At 39.4% G+C, this 21,633-nt stretch overlaps 5 protein-coding genes and 1 long non-coding RNA gene across 6 annotated transcripts; 1 reads left to right on the forward strand and 5 right to left on the reverse strand.

Moving 5' to 3' along the window:
- Window positions 1-15: 15 nt before the first annotated feature.
- LOC132087839 (uncharacterized) lies at window positions 16-2,805 on the reverse strand. The gene is made up of 4 exons (XR_009420691.1): window positions 2,158-2,805; window positions 774-925; window positions 231-347; window positions 16-173 (listed from the first exon to the last, which is right to left on the reverse strand). It is a non-coding gene; the product is annotated as an uncharacterized LOC132087839 (long non-coding RNA).
- A 295-nt stretch (window positions 2,806-3,100) lies between these two features.
- LOC130693267 (pseudouridylate synthase 7 homolog) lies at window positions 3,101-7,735 on the reverse strand. Its single transcript, XM_057516392.2, has 8 exons — window positions 7,204-7,735; window positions 6,702-7,135; window positions 6,449-6,629; window positions 6,215-6,394; window positions 5,952-6,158; window positions 5,451-5,881; window positions 5,214-5,368; window positions 3,101-3,496 (listed from the first exon to the last, which is right to left on the reverse strand). The coding sequence occupies exons 1-8, from the start codon at window positions 7,504-7,506 to the stop codon at window positions 3,108-3,110; spliced, it is 2,280 nt and encodes a 759-aa protein (XP_057372375.1). The 5' UTR covers window positions 7,507-7,735; the 3' UTR covers window positions 3,101-3,107.
- A 225-nt stretch (window positions 7,736-7,960) lies between these two features.
- LOC130693261 (pseudouridylate synthase 7 homolog) lies at window positions 7,961-11,544 on the reverse strand (the record flags this gene model as incomplete). The annotated part of the gene is made up of 8 exons (XM_057516386.2): window positions 7,961-9,372; window positions 9,423-9,577; window positions 9,637-10,049; window positions 10,111-10,314; window positions 10,390-10,569; window positions 10,629-10,809; window positions 10,876-11,300; window positions 11,374-11,544. Coding segments are annotated over 8 exons (2,679 nt in total), but the record flags the coding sequence as incomplete, so codon positions are not given.
- A 1,378-nt stretch (window positions 11,545-12,922) lies between these two features.
- On the reverse strand, window positions 12,923-15,183 carry LOC130693297 (uncharacterized). The gene is made up of 7 exons (XM_057516426.1): window positions 14,921-15,183; window positions 14,590-14,851; window positions 14,278-14,479; window positions 14,046-14,213; window positions 13,885-13,983; window positions 13,691-13,762; window positions 12,923-13,558 (listed from the first exon to the last, which is right to left on the reverse strand). Exons 2-7 carry the CDS (start codon window positions 14,674-14,676, stop codon window positions 13,290-13,292), a joined length of 897 nt encoding a protein of 298 aa, XP_057372409.1. The 5' UTR covers window positions 14,677-14,851; window positions 14,921-15,183; the 3' UTR covers window positions 12,923-13,289.
- Window positions 15,184-15,242: 59 nt separating this feature from the next.
- LOC130693324 (protein MIX23-like) lies at window positions 15,243-16,163 on the forward strand. Its single transcript, XM_057516459.2, has 3 exons — window positions 15,243-15,345; window positions 15,645-15,770; window positions 15,842-16,163. Exons 1-3 carry the CDS (start codon window positions 15,295-15,297, stop codon window positions 16,100-16,102), a joined length of 438 nt encoding a protein of 145 aa, XP_057372442.1. The 5' UTR covers window positions 15,243-15,294; the 3' UTR covers window positions 16,103-16,163.
- Window positions 16,164-16,505: 342 nt separating this feature from the next.
- On the reverse strand, window positions 16,506-17,546 carry LOC130693327 (UPF0389 protein GA21628-like). The gene is made up of 4 exons (XM_057516462.2): window positions 17,404-17,546; window positions 17,216-17,320; window positions 17,057-17,150; window positions 16,506-16,988 (listed from the first exon to the last, which is right to left on the reverse strand). The coding sequence occupies exons 2-4, from the start codon at window positions 17,307-17,309 to the stop codon at window positions 16,787-16,789; spliced, it is 390 nt and encodes a 129-aa protein (XP_057372445.1). The 5' UTR covers window positions 17,310-17,320; window positions 17,404-17,546; the 3' UTR covers window positions 16,506-16,786.
- Window positions 17,547-21,633: the final 4,087 nt, after the last annotated feature.

Raw genomic sequence — 21,633 nt, forward strand, 5'->3', positions numbered from 1 at the left:
ATTACTCACCCCCGCCCCCGATAATATTAAGACAGACTTGACATGTTGACCTGTTTCCATTTCAGGTTTGCATCGTCCGATCCATCGATAATTCAAACGGCTCTTCGATCATCTTACGTAACGTTCCATTCTTCTCAATCGTTCGTAACGAGGCCGCGATCCTTTCACGTAATCTATGTAGGATAGAGTCAAGCGAACTGGAATCGGCTATTGATAATCCTCCTACTAACTTGATGTGTAACGCTGTATCGGACACACCTGGAAACATGGGGATATTTACTTAGCGCTTTTCTTATGGAAGAAGATCGATTAGCAATTGGTTCGAGAAATTGATACAGACGGTCCACCTAGTGAGGAATTCAAACAAAAAATAGAGAAAAAGATCAATGAATATACACAATTTAATCTGCTTTGCTAAGTGGAACAATAGTTTAAATTTCGCTGTCGACGTTAAATCTATTTTTTTTTTTTTTTTTTTTAGGTTTTCTCCTCGTTAAGTTTGTTAATCAATTCGATGCGGTGGTTGCATTTCAACCACCTCTTCATCAATTGATAAGAAGCCCGATATTGTACAGGATAGACATTACCCTCCCCCCACCCTTCTTTTCCTCCATTAGAAAACTAGGAGCTCAATGGTGTGGCCAGTAGTGCGAGAAGAACGAGATATAGGGCACCGATAAACAAAACAAGAAGGGCCTCTGACAAACACAAAGAGCGGGGATGGGGGTGAGATTGGTTTACGACGAGATAACAAAGTTTGATTGCATTATTACCTATAGACTTGAGTGGTTGTGTATGTGATCTAATGATAATTCTTCCTTTAATTTCCATCTGCCCTTATCCGTGTCCGCCATTTTTCCGGAAAAAAGTACCAATGAAAGCTTCGCATATCCAGGCCGATAATAAAAAAACAAAACAAATGCCCCTAGAATTACACAGAACAAAAGAAAACAAAAAGATTAAAGTTTGTGTACATTGTGCGCACGATTTACATTAAAATGTCAAACAGAGCAGAAAAACAAATCTCAATTCGCATGTAAATGTGACGGGTCAACGTTGCGAATCAAAACATTTAAAAAAAATGAAAGAATAATCGCTTGCAATAAGTTATTCGATTAAATACGCGTACTTAAGTTGAGAAGGGGCCCCTAGTTTGCTAGATAGTCTCAAAGTATAGCGTGTATCGTCGAGAAAGAGACAAGGAAGTCGTTGGTATTCGATCAATAAGTTCTCCTACCCCCCCGACGTCAGTACACAACAGACTCCACCCCCCTCTCCTCTTGGGGTTGAAGGGCGGCTGCATCCGGCCAAAACGATAGTCGTTTTTCTTCTTTTGGGGCTCTTTCAAATACAAAATAAGATAAAATTAGCCCTACACAACCTGACGTGTATCACTTTCGCCTTTAAGCTGCCCGTATCGGCCTAATGAAACCTTTAGTTGTTTTTTTTTTTTATTACACAAACAAATGTTAGGCAAGGAGCGTCTCTCCGTTGCATGAGTGAGACATGCGACAGTGCGAGACTATTGCCATCTAAAAGAATATACACACACAAGTAGAAAAAACGTTGTGTAACATAGAATGCGGCCAGCAAAAGTAAACGAGAGGACTGACAAGACGTCAAAGACTTCTTCGCAATCAACTTTGAAGGGGGCTGCCTAGCGACACGAAATTCTGGGACGGGGCTACTGAAAACTTGGCGACGTAACACAAACACATCACGAGAAAAAAAAAATCATATTAATAAAAATATATCAAATGGGAAATTCCTGAAAAGAATAAATGTTTTCCTTAGATTCAAGATCTCTTGAAAAAGAAGAGCGAAATGTTGTCTAAATATTGAATTCGAATGCAGTCGCTGCGTTTTGAAAAAAAAAAAAATACGACAGTGCAGCACTTCAACTTTTTCGCGTCCCTTTAACGATATTCCAACTCGACGCGAGATTTGATCAACTTTTATCGGGATCGTTGATTCAATATTACAAGTTCGTAACATTAGAGCGTTCGACGCTGTCGAAACAGTTGACAAGGCAAAGTAAACCGCCAACAAGGGTCCCAAAATCAACAGAAGAATAACAACAAAAAAGTTCTATTGTCCCTGTGTAAATCACTGGAGACAATCGCTAAAAAAAAAAAAAAGGAAAAAAGAAAAATGTACCTCTATTTTATCTCAGCAGAGTGAGAGCATCCATACGTAATTCCAACAGCCCATTTTCGAGGTTTTCCTTTTTTTTTTATGGACGTCCGATACGCACGTCGGCTCACCGAGTGCCGTCGATGCAACCAGAGAATATGCGTTCGTGTTTGCAATATCGAGCTGTCACTTCCAGAAAAAAAGAAAAGTATAGAGTGGGAAGACGGCGGGGATATGAAATCTCGGCTCACTTCTTCTTCTGTTCGCATGGCCGTTCTTTTGATGACCCGCACACAAGACCCGATGATCAAAAGAGATCTTTTTTTCTTTTCTCCACTGATGCAGCAGCCAGAATCGCCCGTCCCCCGTTGTGGCGTCGAATCACAAAGCAGCAGCTTGGGGGATACGCTTCACGGCTTCCATTAGAAATTCTTCGACGTTCCTTCCGTTTCTCACCTCACGACTCGTTCCCGTATTGACATCTTTGTGCCATCAGCGTGCCCATTATTTATTTATTTTTTTATGCACGTCAAATGGCATGGGGATTTCCATTCCTAAAAAGAGAAAGACAAAAGCATAAATTAAAAAGAAAAACATGAGAAAGTTTTTTTGTTTTTTTTTTTAAGTTAACTTTCAAACAGGCGGACGGGACTTCTTCTTTAACAAGGCATTGCCTTCTCAACAGCTGCTCTTATCCGGCTTTTAAACAATCGAACGGTTCCAAACCGCCGCCGAGACAGCAGCATTATTTATTTCTCTTTTCTCTTTTTCTTTTTTTTTTTGTTTAATTTTATTTCCAACAAAATCAGAAACAAGAACCGCCGTTGCGCCAAATCGCCACTGTGTTTTTGGGCGTACATTTTTATGTGGGGTCGTTCAGAAAAGAAAAAAAAATTATTTATAAATCGTCATAAAAAAGAAAAAAAAACAAAAGTTAAATGTAGGAAAAAAAAAAACATTTAAAAAAAAACTTTTCATGGGGACGTGACGCCCGACTCCTGTTTGATTTGCTTCACGCCGGGATTCTCGGAAAACTCGCTGGCAGCTGGTGCGACAGAATGTTGGTTTGAATCCGGTTCCGTTTTAATTCGCTTCACTTCGCATTGGTTGGCGGCCATTTCGCTAGTGGCGGCTGGCGCTGCAGATTCTTTATTATCTTCCAGTTTAATTCGTTTCACTTCAGGTTCGTTTTCGGCCGTTTCGCCACCAGCGACTGGCGCAGGCTGTTTACTACCGCCCGCTTCGTTGAGTGTCGTTTGAAATTCGGAACTCATGTCCATCTTGGTAATCTCTCTCAGGGCCATGGTGGCATACGCCGAGGCCGGCAGGTTGAATTCGAGTATCAATCCGAGGTAAGCGCCATCTAATTTTGATTTTTTTTTTTTTTTTAAATTCGTGTTTTTCCCCACCAGAAAAAAAAAAAAAAAGAATGGAGAAAATTGTCAGTCAGTTTCATGTTTCACGAGTGACATGCGAAAGCAAACACCATTAACAGTGCACAAAGGGCCGGAAGGGAAGATCAGCCATCGCAACCTTTACATCTCATCGATTCACCCGAACATTCTCGACGGAGAAACCCCCGGCCGTCTCTACCCTGGGTGTCTTTACGTCAATAAAGCGAGCGCAAAAGTGGATGCGTATGACGTTGACTACTCACGAGAAAATGAAGCATTTTACACACTAATGAAGGCCCCCAGACCAAAGAGGCCAAAAGTCAATGGGATTTGCTAGAATGAATGTCGACAATCTACTCTCTCTCTGCTTCTCTGTCGCCGTTGGACCCAAATTCTCCGTACGAGTCAACTTTCCATCTCTACACCACGACATTCATAACGGACAAACTTCTCTTGTCGTCCATTCCAATATCCGACCGGCACCAGCCGTCAACAATCGGGCAAGCAGACAAGACATAATATAGCGGCGGCTGCCGACAAAACTCACTACTACTCCCCCCCCCTCCCTCTCTTTCCATTCCTCATTGGCTGCCGACGTTGATTTCCTCTCTTTGCGCTCCAACAGCAACGCAGACATTCACAAAGGGCGACGGTGGTAACAACAACAAACAGGGTAAGGCAGTACAGCACAACAAACGCCATTCATAATGCCTCGGCGCAATCATCCACGTACACACACACATACACACAAAAGGATTCTTTTTCCCTTCAGCGAAGAAGTGGGTCGGCTCTAAAAAGCCACAGCCTCGCAAAAGTGAAGAGCAAAACATCGTATTGATTTTTCACGAGTGTCAAAAAAAAAAACGTTCAATTCGGGAGTCGATGGGAGCCCGAAAAAAAGATGGCGGGAGCAAAGTTTGTCTACCCATCAGGGTATAAGGAGTACATAAATATTGTCCAAAATGTAAGAACCACTTTGAATAGCAAAAGGATAAGGAGGAACCCCGGCGAACACTTGCGATCAATTCATCCCCTCTCGCATCTTCTTTTGCATTTTTTATGACTTTCGGCTCCTGTTACTAACTACTAACTTTTTCTCTGTCTAAATCGGACTGATGCGTCTAACAAGAAAAAAGAAAATAATTTAACATGACGAACGTGGGGGCTCGCACTTTCCAAAAAAAAAAAGGGGGGGGGGCGGGGGCGTTAAGCTGGAGCTTCTTCAACCACAACGGGATTACTAACTCGGTAGGGAATCTATTCAACCCACTAAAAAAAAATTTCATGCAGACGCCTAAATCAGCTGAAGAAAGACGGGGACGGATAATAATAAAAAAGGGATTAAATAACCAGTGCAGAAGCTTGAAGATATAAAATGTACGCATCGAAAGAGCGCAGCGTGAAAAAAAAACTAATAAACACTGAGCTCGGTCGATCCATCAACTTGACATAAAAAATCAACTTTGAACCAGCATAAGTCTTGAGTTTAAAAAAAAAAAAATTTTACGTTCCTCAAGATCGCAATATTCGATAACAATAGTTCCTAACCTTTCTTTTCGCGTTTCTTGTTTTCAAGAAAAAAAAAATTTCCAAGATTGATGGGGCCCGTCCCTACGTCGTACGTCAAAATAAGAAGGAAAAGAAAAGGAATGCAGAAAAAATCCCGTTGAGCCACGGGGATGATACCTTCCACAACAGCAGGAGGGAGCTGGGTATTTTCTAGTCGATCCCAGTCAGAAGGGATCAGGTTCAACGTGGGATTATCGTAACGTACGAATTTCCATTTCACGTCCGACGGCTTTGACATCACCAGTCGATACGCTCCGCCAAGATTGTACGTTCTGTCGAAAAATGGAAGGGCGGAAAAAAAATGTTATGTTTAATATAAAAGAAAAAAATGCAACATGGGAAGAAGGGCATTACTTTGTGCTCTGCTTGAAATCCATCTCAGACAAGCCATCCGCTTGAAGAAGTTCCGTATACCATTTGGCAACTTCATTGGCCGGGTAAGTTATGTCGAAACCGGGAAGTGGAAGAAGAACATCGTTGATGGTGTAGTTGTGAATGTTGTTCTCGTCGATGAAAATGACTTTTCGCTGATTGCGCTGGGCTTTTTTATTCGACTTTTCACCATCAACATCTTTTTCATTTGACTGATCAGTTTCGGCTTCCACTTGATCCTCGTTTTCCATTTCTATTTCTGGGTCGACATCGTCGTTGCTACTGCCCGGTGCGTAGACTAGATCGCCTACAATTGGCTTTGGACCAAAGGTTGAAAGACGCTTGGAAACGACTGTATTCCAGAGGAAACTCTGATAGGCGTGAATGTAAGTAAGCCGCATGTTGCGAGGAATCTAATAAACAAAAAAAAAAAAAAAAAATTAATGGAGGGTACATGGTCTTCCATGTTGTATGGGGACTTACGGTATTTAAGGCACCAAGGAGATCTTTGCCATGTTTCTTCAGATTTAACAAGAGTTGAGCCTCGATTGTATGGAGGCTCTTTTTTATCTTCCCGAAAGCTTTATGGGCATCTTTTGATGATTTGTATTCTACACGAGCAAGTGTAAGGTCGTAATCGCGCTGATACTTGCCATTAATCTCAGGAGGCTCTAAAATCAGATTAATAGCCTACAAAACATTAATTAATAAACGTTCTTATAAAGCAGCTGAGACGTTCTAGTTACTTCTTGCCATCTCCCAAGAATCAACTGCTTTCCGATGAAATGCGTCGGCACATGTCGCGTGCCGAAGCGCTGAGATCCATAATAATTGATGAAACCAACTTCTTTTAGCGATTCAAGATTTGCCAAAATTTGACTCTCGTCGCCAAGTACGTTTCTTAGTACAATGACGAAACGATTACCCTACAGAGATTTCGGAATTACGATGCGTCGTGGCTTAAATGTATTATATCTCACCTTCAAATTTCCCAATTGTAAAGGCTTCTCTGTGTAAGTAAAGTTTCCAACAGCAATCTTTGCATTGGACCTTACGCTATTGAGAAGCTTAAGAGGTTCCACAGATTTTACAGTCACCAGTTGGCTTGTAATAGCTCTTTTGTCTTTAGTTCCTGCAGTCATGAAACATGCTGGCTTCATCCTTTCATTTTAAAAAATAGTTTCAAAAAATTTTAATATAAAAAAAGTTAAATAATGAAAGGAGGATGAATACTTAATTATTCTCGCAACTGTGTTCACTGCTTCCATTGTGCTCTGGTTTTCCTTGTATAACACAAACTGAGTATACATGCATCCCATACGTCGTTTATCGTTTTGACGCCTTTCCTGTCTTCCTTCCATTTTAAATATCTTCATCACTGTTCTTCCATCAACAGGTGCTGAATTGCTGGTGACATTTTCATCTTCATATTTAGTCCTCACTATTTTGTGAATATTTTGTCTTTCTTCTTTGCTTTTTTCTGTGACATCTATTTCAACTTGCTTTGGGTCTCCATTCTTCACCATGTCTTCAATGTTCTTCCATTGCTCTGGTGTTAAAACGTTTTGTTGCTCTGCCAACGCAACAGTTGGGGGTGGTGCAACATATTCAACAATAGACTGATCAGTTAAATGAATAACTGTGCCATTCATGTCAATCTCATGTACCTTTTTGTCAGCATAATGCAAAGTTTAATTTTTCAAATACACATTACATTATTTCATTTTTATCTTACCTGGAAATCTGAGTACCGTTGTTTGAGAATAGCTGAAAAGCCTGCACCTTTCGAGACATACTCTGAGATGCCAACATCACTTTCCTTCCTCTCGATTTTAACATATTCTTGCTTGAAATTGGTGGGACGTTTCTCTGGAGTGCATTTTGGGCTATTCTGTTGCTTTGTGGCAGGTTTCATGCTTAGTTCTCTTTCTTGTTGCTTTTTCAAATTGTATTTGGCCATTGCTCCTAAAACATCAATCTTCTTTTTCAACGTCTGGCCCTTAGCTTCACTGACACTCTCGCAGTCATCGACTTCCATTTTCGGGAATAGTTTTTGGTTTCAGACTAATACTAAAGGGAATACCGGGTTTCACGTGGTTTCAGATCACCACGTGCTGGCAATTCGACATGCGATAAATTTTTCAGAGAATACAGATACTCTACTGTACATCAAAACTCTCTATATGAAACTTGTTGTCCTCACAAAGTAACGTATGAAATTAAAGTTTGCTTAAGAAGAAATTTAGGAAATTTGAAACAAAACTCGTATATCTAATCCCGGCAAGACCATCGGCGGTCTACATGCAAAGTGGTCTGCCATCGTTGCCATATAAATATTATTCGCTCACGGAGATATAGAATAAGTGGATAATGGAATGTGGAAAGTTAGATTTTTTTTCTTTTTCTTGCAGATATTGCAAGAATGCAAAATACCCAATTTGCTTTAACGGCACAATCGATATCATTAATTTTTTAATAATAAAATAATAAGGTTTATGCAGTTCCTGGTTTATTGAACAAATTTTACAAAAAAAACACAGGGTCAAACAGAAGTGCTAGACTGGATGGCGGGGAAATTTCAACATCCCACGTCCATCCGAAACGGAGTGTTTCTGAAAAATGTTTCCATATTTGATAAATGTAGAGCCACACTTTCATGACAGCACAAGATACTCCCAAATAGTAAATCAAATGTTTTACGAACAAAAGTAAGTTCTCAAAATAAATTTAGCTAAACACAAATGAAACAACTTCAGTTGATTGGCTTTGCCAATTCATTGCCAGTCGAACGTTCTTACTTTGCTCCATTGGTTTTTGTGCTTCAAACAAAAAAAAAGGACTGGGGTTATCACAGAACTGGTAAGGGACGTAACGGTGCAGAATGAACGAACTTCTGCTCGATTCATCGAAACAGAGTTTAAAAAAGAAATTAAAAAAATATTGGAAATATCATCTTAATCCTCAAGATCGGAGGTGAGATCAACTACGATGATAGGCTCCTTTTTAGGTTCTTTGAATGGCGTCGTTGTAACGACTGAATGATCTTGGAATATAACTGGCTCGACCTTAATCCGCTTTTTCTGAGGTTCTTCAAGTGACTTGCCGAAATTTAATGTAGGCGTTTCACTAATGTTTTGCTCTTCTTTGATTTTCTTCGTATGGAAACGCTTCTGCCTATCAGTAGTTTCTTTTTCAGATGTTTGGCATTTGTTTTCCTCCGAGATTCGCATTGGCTGTGGTTCTTTACTGGCACCCCGCTCTCTTTTAATTATTTTCGTTTCAAATTTTTCGGAAAATACCGCTGCTACTGCTAGAAATCGCTCTGTGCCCAAGACTGGCTCTAACCAAATTTTACTCACATTAGGCTCTTCATATTTATATTTGTCTCCTGATATAGGTTGTTTGCTGATGCCCGGTTCTTCCTTGACTGTAATCATTTGCGATCCTTCGACTGAAACAGCGGCTGCTGGTGTGAATTTCTCACACTTGCCTGGTTCAAATTTGATAGTTCTTGGTATTGGCTCTTCAGGCACCATTCTAGCAGATATGGCCGAATTTTGGCTTGAGGTCGACTGTACTCCATTTACTTCAAACTCAGGTCCTTTGCAGGATTTTTTTGTTGCCAATGCATGTTGTTTGCTCACATCAGGCTCTTTGTTCATTTGCTTCATCTCAACGGGTGTTTTTGAACACTCTTGGCTTTTACATGATTCAAACTGGATTTGACTACTCTCACCTTCCCTCGACGGATGGCTCTCTTGGTTTTGATTATTTTCCCTGGTTCTTTTAAAGTTCGCATGAAATTCTGTAGTCATGTCCATCTTGGTGATCTCTCTGATGACCATGCTTGCAAATGCGAAGGCCGAGAGACTGAATTCGAACACAAGTCCACGATATTTACTACCTGAACAAGAACGTTAAATAGGGAAATTTTAACAGCTATGATTTTTCTACCTTGTATGGCAGGGTGAAGCTGCTTCTTATTTTTCAATCGGTCCCTATCGGACGGAATGAGAGTAGCATTGGGATCATCGTAATGCAAGAATTTCCACTTCAGATCGAATGGTTTTGAAACCATGTATCGATACATGCCACTAAGATTAAACATCCTATAAACAATGAAAACTATTATAAGATGAGATGATAAATATAATGAAGAAGTAAATACATAAAGCTTCGACTGAAATCCGCGTCCGTCAACCCATCCGCCTGTAAAAGTTCTTGGTACCAAAAGGCAATTTGATTGGCCGGATAAACGGTGTGGTATCCAGGTAGCGGTAAAACAACATCATAGACTGTGTACTTATGAATGTTGTTTTCGTCAATGAACATAACTTTCCGGTGGTTGCCTTGCTCATTCGTTTCACAATCATCCCTATCGCCTACCATTTCAATCAATGGATTTTTCTCCAGTTCTAAGTTTTGGTTTTCTTGGTCGGTGTTTTTATTATTATTTGTTGCGTATACTAAATCGCCTATTATTGGGTGCAAACCAAAGGTGGCAAGACGCTTAGAGGCGATGGTATTCCATATAAAACATTGATAAGCGCGCATATACGTAACTCGAATGTTACGAGATATCTAACAAGATAAGAATAATCAAAAGAACGCAGATGGTTTTGAACATCGTAGGGAGACTTACAGTATTCAACGCAGCTACATCTTCCCCGCATTTCGTTAAGTTTAACAGGAGTTTTGCCTCAATTGTTTGGAAGTTCTGTGTTATTTTAGCAAAAGCTTTTTGGGCGTCATTTGACGATTTGTACTCGACAAGAGCCCTTGTAACGTCGGAAACATATCGCAAATTGCCATTTAAATCTCCAGGATCTAAAATCAAATTTATGGCCTAAACGAGATAACAAGTAAGAACAAATTGTTCGAGGTTTAACAATGCAATTGCGAATCAAGCTTTTGTCATTACCTCTTTCCATTTCCCTAAAAGCAGTTGCTTTCCAATGATATGCGTCGGTATATGTCGCGTTCCAAAGCGTTGAGGTTCGTAGTAATTGACGAAACCCATTTCTTTCAGTGAATTAAGGTTTGCAGAGATTTTACACTCATCACCAATGACGTTTCTTAATGCAATGGTGAAACGGTTGCCCTGTAGAATAATATAACCAGTTATAATGCCTTTAAACTAAAATCTGTACTTTGTTTCACCCTCAGGCTTCCTGAACGAAGAGGATTTTCCGTGCAGGAAAAGTTGCCAACTGAAATGCTTGCATTATCTTTCATACTTTTGAACAGCAAATGCGGTTCCACGTTTTTTACGGTTACCAGCTGACTTGTAATAGCTTTTTTATCTTTGGTTCCAGCTGTCGTAAAACATCCGGATTCCATCCTTTTATTTCAAAGGAAAAATAAATAAACTTTAAAAAAAATGAAATAGGGGTAGGTAAATAATTACTTCAGTTTTTGGGCAATTGTGTTCAGTGCCTCCATTGTAGTATGGTTTTCCTTATACATGACGAATTGAGTATAAGTTGATACCTTTCTTTGTTGTCGTCCTTGCCGATTATTTTTTCTTTTTTTGAAAATCTTCAGGATATTTTTGCCATCAACAGAGACTGTAGTGTTGACAACATCATCATATTTCATCTTTAAAATTTTCTGCATCTTCTTTTTTTCTGCTTTACTCTTTCCAGTGACATCTATTTCAACGACCTCTGGTTTCCCACTTTCTACCATATCTTCAATAGTGTTCCACTTTTCAGCTTCAAAAACAGCAAGTTGCTCCTCCTCTGTTGGATAACGTTTGACAACAAAACTTGAACCAGGAGAGTGCTTGGTTGTTAAATGAACAATGGATCTATCCAAAGAGATTTCATGTATCTATATTAAGCAAAACTTCAATATCAACTATAAATTATAAACATATGACATTATTTAAAGCATTTTTTTTTACCTGGGTGTCAAAGAAACGGTGTCCCACAACAGCTGAAAAGCCTTGGCATTGTGAAACAAATTCAGTTATGCCAACTTCACAATCACGTTTCAAACAATTTCCGCTTTCTTGTGGTTTTCCTGCCAAATCCTTTAAATAAGAATAGTTTGCAATTGTAGTTTTTTTGTAGAAAACATGTTAGTTCTTGCCTGTTGATTTTCTTTAAAATCAATTCTCTTAATATTGTCTGGTCCTTTAATTCCAATTGTCCTTTTTTCCCCTTGTTTAGTCGAACCAAACAGCACATTGTTTTTGGGAATGAACGGTCTGTTTACCATATTAAGCCTTTTGACTGCATGTTGAGATCTTGTTGCCTTGATGGATTCTTGCGATAATCTTCTCTCTAAATCTCTAATCTCTCGTTTCTTTTTCTCTTCTGATGTGTCCATCATTTTTTGTTTCTCTTCTTGTTCCTTTTTCAACTTGTATTTTGCCAATGCTTCCAGAACATTTACTGGTTTTTTTTTTGGCACATCCTTCATTTCAGACAATTTCATTCTCTGCTTAGCTTCCATTTGCAGCAATGAAATGATGTCAAGTAATTGGGACAACAATTTTAAATGGGTAGGCGTTACGCTTTTCCTCAGTATCTAAAGATTTAAGTTAACATTTAACACGTGCTAAGGAACTAGTTGAAAACCAGCAGACAAAAACATCCGCCGTTGCCAAATGCTACTCTACCCTTTTCAAAATCTAAGCGGAAGAAAGGGATACGGAAAGCCGGAACACGGAATCCGGAAGAGAGGGAAAATAGGAACTATCGAAGGCTTTTCAATTCAAACTTTAAAGTCATGGAAAACTCCTTTTCTGTGGTTTTTCATTGAGAGCTAAACAAACGAAGGGATTTTCTTGATTGGAAGACGTGACAAAACTTGAGAATATTTATGGAAGTCACTTGTTTCCGAAAGGCAATGTCCCTGTTGGAACCAAAGAAGAAGGGTCAGAACGTCGCTTAGCGTTAAAGGTGCGATTTTTCCGTAAGGCATAAGTTACCAGTATTCTTTTAAGCTCTTCGCTAGATTATGTCATTCCTGTTTGTTTTGTTTTTTTCCCCTCGAGCCACATTTTACTAGGAATCTCGAACAAATTTTTCTTTTTCGTCCTTGGCCAATTTTTTCTTCGAGTCGCCCTTTTACAGCTTCACGTACTGTTTTCACAGACCTATAACAATGAAACTGGCAAAGGACTTAAAAATACAGCGATAAGTTCTTCAATACATAAAGAAAAATGTTGCAAGAATTAAGCTCATAACATCAATAACACATAGAAAAGCAGGTTTTCCAAAATCAAGCACATTAGGAAAACAATGAACAGAGATCCGAAGATATCTAGAATACCTGTAAGTTTGTGTGTCACTAATTACTGAGCATGATTCGGAAGTTGGTCCAACAACCGTTTCATTTAGAAATCTAATTTTTCAGGATATGTGTTCCTTTTATTGAACTTAGTTTTAAGATCGCTTGGTTTATTCAAGATATTTTTTTTTTTTGGGGGGGGGGAGGGTGGGAGGGAGAATTGTGTCAACAAGTAGGGATCAACTAGATTATATAATAACGTACTTTTAAGTATTGACTCGTTTGGGCGCAATATAAATGAAGTTCCTATTAAACAGAAACTCTCTGAACAAGCTTAAAACTTTTGATTAGCTTTAAAGGTTAACCAACGAAAATTACAACACGTTCCGGATTTTAAAAAATTGCGGCGTTAAAAATAGGGGGAAGGAGTAGGAAAAAGAAAGATTTGCACCAGAAAAAAAAATGGAACAAACGAAGAGGACATAACTTACTTTTAAAGGACGACCGATCACGTTTTTGCTAACTTTTCTTGATTAATTTGATTTCAAATTACTCAGCTGACTTGCTGACTCTTAGCGGGCGCTATCTGGACGCGCTCAGCTTCAATCGCTTATTTTGGAATTTCAGTGGTGACTCATCGCCCGACGTGATTTCACTAACGATTTCTTCCAACTCGAAACCTTTCTTTGGGGGTTCCTCCGACGAACTTTTCCGTTGTGTTGGATGTTCGCAGATTTTAGTCCCACCATCAACCATGGTATTCACGTCCATTTTCACGATCTCTCGGTTGGCCACTATGATGCACGACGAAGGCGGTATGTTGAATTCGACAACAAGATCGAAATTACCATCTAAACGAAATTGCAATAAAAAAAAAAGACATTTCAACATGGAAAATTTGCCTTTAAACTGCGCAATGAGTTAAAGAAGGGCGAGAAGTATAAAGGAAGAGCAAACGTTAGAAATTTCAGTAAATGACAAACCTGCTTTTGCATTTGACAGTGTTGAAGCAGTGGATGCAATGCCGATTCCAACGTCTGGGACTTGTTTGCTAACTGCAAATAAAGAACACGTAAAATACCGACGCGTTTTTCTATTATTATGGAGCGGTTTTCCTTAGACTTCTACTGTCCCATGTAGAGACGAATTCACCGATTTTATGGCGGGAAATGTTTACCTATGCTATGGACCGCATTAGTTGAATCTGCTGTTGGTACACTCAAAAAAGTATCTGCCAACTTTTGTTTGTTTTTTCCCTTGCCCAATCGCTTTGCTTCTGTAAAATTAGTCGAAATGTCATGATTTTGACCAAAACAAGAAATTAACTTTGCATGATACCGTATGTTTTACAGAATCTTGTGGTTGGGATGGAATCCATATATAACTGAAGTGCTTTGAGCGTTGAGGGTTTTACTTTATCTAAATCCATTACCACTTCTTCTGGAACCGGTCCGTCTACTGGCTCCAGTGACCGAAAAATGTGGACAACCCGCGCAAGTTTGTCACCTAAAAATAGCCCATTCAGAATTTTATTATAAGGGCACATCAGTAATAAATAGCGTATTCAGACTTGGAAGCAGTTGGATGTCAATACTAAGTTGCCTTTTTTCTACAGGTGACATTGGATTCGTGTCGTCCTCGTATTTCATGTCGCAAACAACTGCAGGAAAACGAAGAGATTTTCTCTTGATCGCTATTGGAGACGGTGAAGGCGTCGATTTGAACGTCGAAGAGTTCTGCTTCTTTGGTTGACTAGTGGTACTAACATTCACCTAGTAAGAAAGAGGGGGATAAAAACAATGGCATAAAGTCAAATAATAAGCACTACCGGAGACAGTTTTATGAAATAGAGAATATATCCACTATAACATTGTCTCTGTACCTGGCAATCTGAGTACAATCTCTTCAAAGCAGTTGAAAATCCATTTCCTTTTTGGGTATATTCTTGTATCCCAACTTGAGGCTCCATTTGTTAACACGTAATATGTTTCCTTGGTGCCCTTTTGATTGTACTTTTTAAAAAGAAAGTAGCAATAGTAAAATAATATTCTTTCATTTGTAGCACGACCTTTAGGATATGCTGGCAACTATAATGGTGTTCTTCGACTAGCAGTGATGCTAAGGTTACTCCTGAAGTTTTCAATCTACCATATTTAAGGCAATGATTCTGAGATTCCATACAAACGAAAAATATTCTGCTTTGATTAAAATACCTTTGGGAATCAATTCATCTGTCCAATGGGAGATTCGCCATGCTGCAGCCTTGTTCGAAGTTAATCTTTATCCCTTTAATGCTTTTATTGCTCTATCCAAAACATGCAACAGTTTGAAACGTGGGTGTGAAAAAAACAATATTTGAAATTTACTTTTGTAACTGAACTAGGGATAAATAACCACTTAATGAAAAAAGTAGCACATTTTAAGAGGGATTTCCTTTGAGAATAGCCAAAAACCTTTCAAAACTTCCGACAATGAATGTAGATCGCCAGCAGCGTTGCCAGCTTATACTTTATTTTAGCAAAACACGTGTTGTAAAAGCAGACGACGCAACACTAATTTTTTTTTCTCTTAAATTTCGTCTAGTACCATGGCCGAGATGGAGAATAAATCAATTTGTTATGATATATTACAGTTTCAAGTATGATATTGATAACGTTATGCTTTCCTACTAATTCATTAAAATGAGAAATTTTTCTGGTAACAAATTTCGGTATTTATTTCATTATATTCAGTCTGGCAAAACCAACCAACAAAGCCAACTGAGCTGTTATGTCACATCTTACTAATCTTAAAATAAAAATAGCAGAATTTCATTGTTTGATCAAATTTTTTGATCAACTTGTTTGATCTGCAATACATTCTGTGAACTATTCTTTTTTAAACCAATACATTTTAAAAATCTGTCTTGTTTAATAATATTAAAATTTTGTCGCACAGGAAACATTGAGGAAGATGAGAACATTGGACGACAAGATTATTTACACTTTCAACACATCAATACCAACAGACTCATTTAAAGGACAAGTCAACGAATCTGCCACCTGCAAGCATTTATATGATGAGGTTAGCATAATGCAAAAATAATACATTTAAACGGATACATTATAAAGTTCTGCGTACTTATTGCCTTCTAGTTACAAACCAACTACAGAAGCAGAGAGCACAGTATCAAGCAGTGCATTGATATTTTGGCGAATGAAGTTCGTTCGCTTAAACAGGAAAAGGACTCGCGGCCCGACAACATTCAATTGCTCAAGATTTTGCGAAGGGAGCAGACTTCCCTTCGCCTTCTTCAAACCGAGCTTGGAGTAGAGGAAGTAATCAAGGAAAGAACAATGAAAGTGTTCAACGAACATTGCCGCGACTACTATAAGCCTCCCGAAGCTTCACCCTAGCTTTAAAAAAAGCATGACATCCAAGTTAGTCCGAAAATAAATATGTTTCATATCAAAACAACACCATCGTGATTAAACCTTATCGCCTCCAAATGTCAGCTTTAGTAGACATTATACCAACTTTCATTTTCAATGCTGTTGGAGACTGGTTTGAAACCGTAAACGTTTGGGAACTCCAGCACCGCTGGCCTAGTTTATCAAAGGTTTTATTGGTAACAGCGCAAATGATTCGAGTTGCTCTGTTGAATGTTTACGTTTTTTGTTCCGGCAAACAGAGCCCGTCTTTCACAATGACTGGTGAATTACCTACAATGATGCCGTAAAAGCTAATGCTTACTGGCGTTATAAAGCTTTTCCGGACCAGGATGTGTCGTCATTGTGAGAAAGTATATTGAATTAACACTTTTCTTTTTCAACTTTCATCTGTATTTAGAATACAACACATTTTTACGGACAGATTTCCACTGCATAAAAGTAGAGGGCCAATGCATGAGAAGACTCAATACTATTACAGATCACAACATCATAAAACGTTGAACTCCGGGCCAAAAGTTAAACCACAAGGGGAAGGGAGGACACTATCAAGGACGTAACAGTTGGTCCGTTTACATTTCACCTTTTTTTTTGACTTTTTTTTGTTTTTGCTATAGACATAATATTATTAACAGTTGGACGACAAATTACTTAATCATGAATGGTGTCGAATTTGTGAGCTTCGTTGTATCTCCGGTGCCACTCTGCGTTGTACTCGTTGATATTTTCTCCGCGGTGGGCGGCATTCTTTCCGCTGATAATCATTAGGAAAGAACCAAGGATGGCAATTCCGGCGATGGCCAGATTAACTTTGATCCTGAAGTGACTACGAGCGTTTTCAATCATGGCGTTCCTGTTTGGTAAGTAAACAGTCGATTAAAGGTCTATAACCTTAACCTACTTTGAGCTTAATGCCCTTACGAGACGAGGGTAGGGACATCGGCGGTCTTCTTGAACTGGCCGCTCCATACGAGCAATCGCTGCTCAAAAGGGCTAACTTTGTGGGCAATTTGACCTGTACAAAATCAAGCTAATGAGCATTTCCGCTCCAGTTCAACACCTCCATAAAATAAAACTTACCGAGTTCGGAGACGGGCGAGATGTATCTGCTAGAGCCAGCGGCTGATGACATGAGGCGCTTGGCAACAATGCTCTTTGTTAGATGAGATGCCATTTTGAGTTGACCTACGTAAAAATCAAATGGAGGAAGTAAGTAGGTGATTTATCAATAGACAAACAAATGAATTAAATGAAAGTTGAAACTATACCTTTGTATTCTTTTTAGATGAAATTTAGGAAAAACTTCGTGAAGACGCTTAGCACTGAATTGCTAGTTGCTGTCGGTTGGTTGAAGGATGGTTTGATTCGTCTGAGCAACGGGGCTGCCTTTTTATACTCTGGACCGTGTTGAGAATGGAGGTGGGACGGGGGAGGGCCACATGGACGGCGAAGAAGGAAGCAAAACAGAAAGTCCCAAACATGGGCGTTTCGATTCGAATGCGTCGTCAACAATAAGGGAGAGAGAGAGAGAGAAAAAGTTCAATGGTAAATACGAAAGAAGGGAGAAAAAAAAAAGAGGCGCCCGATTGTCACGTACGCCACTCGCTGCCATGTGCTTCAGACGAATAAAAACACATAAACATTATCTAACTTTTTTTTCTTTTGATATACGTAATAACAGCTCAAGTGCCTACGTGGGCCACGTTGAGTTGCACGCGGAATCTTGCCGGAAGATAGACCAAAATACGAAGACGTTGTTGTGTCATCAAAAATGTAGGTTGCTCGAGATAAAGGAAATTTATATGGCCGAAAAGTTTGATGGAGGACGAATTTCAACCTCGGATATCCAGCTGTGCACTTCCCAGACTTAAATGACTCTTATTTAATTCCTTTGAATTTTCAAGGACTGTTATGTTTAAAAGATGGACATTTTCGTGCTTCCTAGGGTTCCCTGTTTTCCCGATCTACGAGGCCCATACGTGAACACGTCATGGGGGTAGACACGTGAGCTATCTCACCGTTGGACCCTAAAATAACAAAAAGGGGGAGGAAATTCAAATCGAGAAAATGAGACCTAGGTGCGCACCGAGGGATCGATAACCTTCTCTTGCCTGACCTACATAACAGAAATTTTAAATTTTCATTGTTTTTTAGGGGTAGCCCTTTGTTCATCCCGTCAAAAATGAATTTACCACCCAAGAAAATAACCAGGTAGGCATAGATAGGCGTTATGGATCACCTTTATTCATGATTAAAATTCATTAACACAACCGAAAATGGCCGCATTTTATTTTCATGGTGGGCTATTAGAAAATAACTTCGTAATTTTCTCCCCCTCTCCCTTTTTATGCAAATTAAAATGTGGCTTGCGCAAGATGTTTTTGTTGTTTGTTTCATTTTTTTTTTCGGGTCGTTGTTGTTGTTGTTTTCATGGCGCCACGCGAAAACCTGTTTCTGTTTACATCGCACAGTTCGCTGATTCCCGGAGACTCGCCCGCGGGAACGACACACGTGTTGCGTGCCGGATCCGATTTAAAAACTACGCAGTAACCGGCAACGAACCCATGGAACTCTTCGAGAAAAAAAAACAAAAACAAAATCAAACGACCCGGAGCACTTGGCAACAGCATTTTTTTATCAATTACCATTTATGGTTGGCTTGTTGTCAGGCGTGTTATAAAAGCGAAAAAAAAAAAAAAAAAAAGAATTTCGATGGAATGAAGAAGAAGAAAAAAAAACAAATGGCTGATGAAGGACAAACGAAGAACGAACAAATTATGGCCTCGACCGCAGAAGAAAAGGAGACGATGGAGCCGCGTGAGAGAAGGGTTTGTTTGTATACATTAGACGTACGCACCGTTGCGTATGGCTGGACCTACTAGTATAGTACATTATAATGGGCTCCGAATAGGAAACCGGTTATTTTATATTTTTTTCTCTGATGGTCTACGTGCTCGTACGAACGTTCGCTTAGTAACAAGGGAACTTCGGTAAAGCGCTGCGGTTTTTTTCTTTTCTCTTATTTCCCCATATGTTGCAGCTGCGGACCCTTATCGACCCATGCGAGAGCACAACATATACGCATTAGAATATATTGGCCTCCTTTTTGTGCCGGGTTTTATCACATTTTCCTTCTTCACATCACGTTTCTACACAGTGGAAACATGACAGCGAGGGGATGAAACAACAACAACAGTCATGCTCGTGTTTTCCCCCCTGAAACATTGTCACTTTCGTTCAACCGGCCTCGATAAGGGTCCTTTTTTCCGAAAAAAAAAAACACCTGGGGTTGTGGTGTGAACGGAAAAATACCCTAGGCCTCCAGCTGAGGGTATTTTTAAAGAAATGTGTAAGTCATTTCGAAACGACCCAGTTCTTTGTGGATGCTGAAATAAGCGACAAAAGAACATCAGACGAGCCAAAAGGGAGAAAATAGAAGAACATTTGACCCGTAGGCTTTCTTGTGACTATGCATATTAAAATTGTAGGGTTACGTCCTACATTTTTCACGGCGGAGGGTTCTCCTGTCTTTTTTTTTTTTTGTATTTGTATTTGTATGCCAAGAAACGTCCAGGGTAAGAAAAATATTGAAATGGGGTAGCCTATATCTATGCCTGTCTGTATATGATGGCAACGGTCTTGGGTCCTTCAACCTGTCTGTTGACATGTCTCCGCGTGACACGTACCTCTTAGTAACAGCTGGAATACCAACGACCCACCCATAGTTGGCATACAGTCTGGACACTGGCACATTTTTAAAAGAAAAGAAAATGTTTTTGGAAAAAATAAATAAATTGAAATCATTTATTTTTATTATCAGTTGAAAGCCATCGGAAGATGCGAGCGTCAACAAACAATTTTGAATTTTGTTTTTCGTTTCTCTTTGAGTAGCCGTAGTTTTTATCTGTTCACGTGATCTTCTTTTAAAGCGGCATAGGGAAGTATTTCGTAGTTGTCATCTGGCACTTGAGTGCTATTGAGTGTTGTGGTGATTAAATAAGAAACTTTGAACTATCCCACAGCCGACAAACATAACTGTGAGATTCATTACCAAACAGAAATGGCTTACTTTATAAGTATTTAAATCATACATATGTTGACAATAAAACCTCGTAAACACTTTCATAAAAAGGAATTAATGGCGAATCAGGTAAACAATAGGCTTTGTTGTTCAGTTTGTCTCCGACGTCATTCGTGGTCTCGGTTTTATTGCTTCAAGCTCTACCTGGAACGGTTTCACGTTCTCTCGTTAGACTTGGCTTGGTTTTGGATATCCAATCCTTCTAAACTCATCCCCAATTCTGCAATGTTAATAATAATGCAACTTAATCTCGAGGCTTTAACGTTTGTCTTTAAGAAATAAATATCCGGTTTCGCGGGAACGAGTCATTGAGTATCAATGCTGCTGCGTTCATGCAAATATATACTTTGCCCCGATTGCCAATTCTGAACGCAAACAAATATCAGGACTTGACTTTCAGACAGCAACAAATAAAAAAAAAAAGAGGGGGGGAAGACCTCGCAATTGCGCGTTTGAAAATCCTCATGTCGTTACATCACGCTAGGTATTAAATGTATGTTAACAACGCACAGTGAAAGCGCACGTCTTCCAATAAAATGTCTACGTTGTTCTTCTCGCCGGGTGTAAACATTGGTGATGTAATCGAAGGAATAGCCTGCAGTCTAGAAGGGGGGAAAACAGCTCGCCGGTAAATAGCAACTGCGCAACTTGTTGTTGTTGATGGTGGTGTACGTGACGGAACCGGCTCTCGTTTTTTTTCACGATGGCCTCCAAGTCTCTATGGTGTCGGTGACTTTCTTCCAGGCAGACACGACTATATACCTGCAGGCGTTTGAATGCATGAAAAAAAAAACAAGATAATAAAGGCACCCCAAAAACGAGTTTTTCTAGAGTACGTGACCATAAATATAGAATTCTATCTAGGTCTTTTGCAAAAAAAAAAAAACAACTCCGAGGGTCGATGGCCCACGTCTGCCTCGATCGTTTTTCTAGAACATTATAAATCAATGACAATGTTTGTGTTGCATCGCCGGATAAAATGGCATGTCAAGGTAGTTAAGGACTAATAACAAAAAAACAATGAAATTCCCTTTTTGCTGTGGATGTTGTCATGGTACAAACTACCAGACATGGAGGGGTACCCCTCCTTGTGTGCCATAATCTTGTCAATCTCGGAATCAAAAAGCTGTGGGGGGTAGACAAACTTGTTTGCGTCGTTTCGTGCAAGTTGAACAATAAATATGTTTTCTCCGGTAGCTTCCCGCGTCTGTTTTTCACGCAGGAAAACAAAAAACGTGATAAAACTGCCAGTTAGTTTATTATGCTGTATTTATCATTTTTGTATATCAGATGTGACAACACGGCAATTGTTCAGTTCGTAAAAAAAAAAGAAGAAAACCATTGGGTGAAAAATTATGTTTTGAAATGTGTGGATGGCACAACATTATGATATCGCTTATAAGCCTGACGCATTACA

Source organism: Daphnia carinata, chromosome 3 (assembly GCF_022539665.2).
Source record: "Daphnia carinata strain CSIRO-1 chromosome 3, CSIRO_AGI_Dcar_HiC_V3, whole genome shotgun sequence".
Classification (NCBI taxonomy): Eukaryota; Metazoa; Arthropoda; class Branchiopoda; order Diplostraca; family Daphniidae; genus Daphnia; species Daphnia carinata.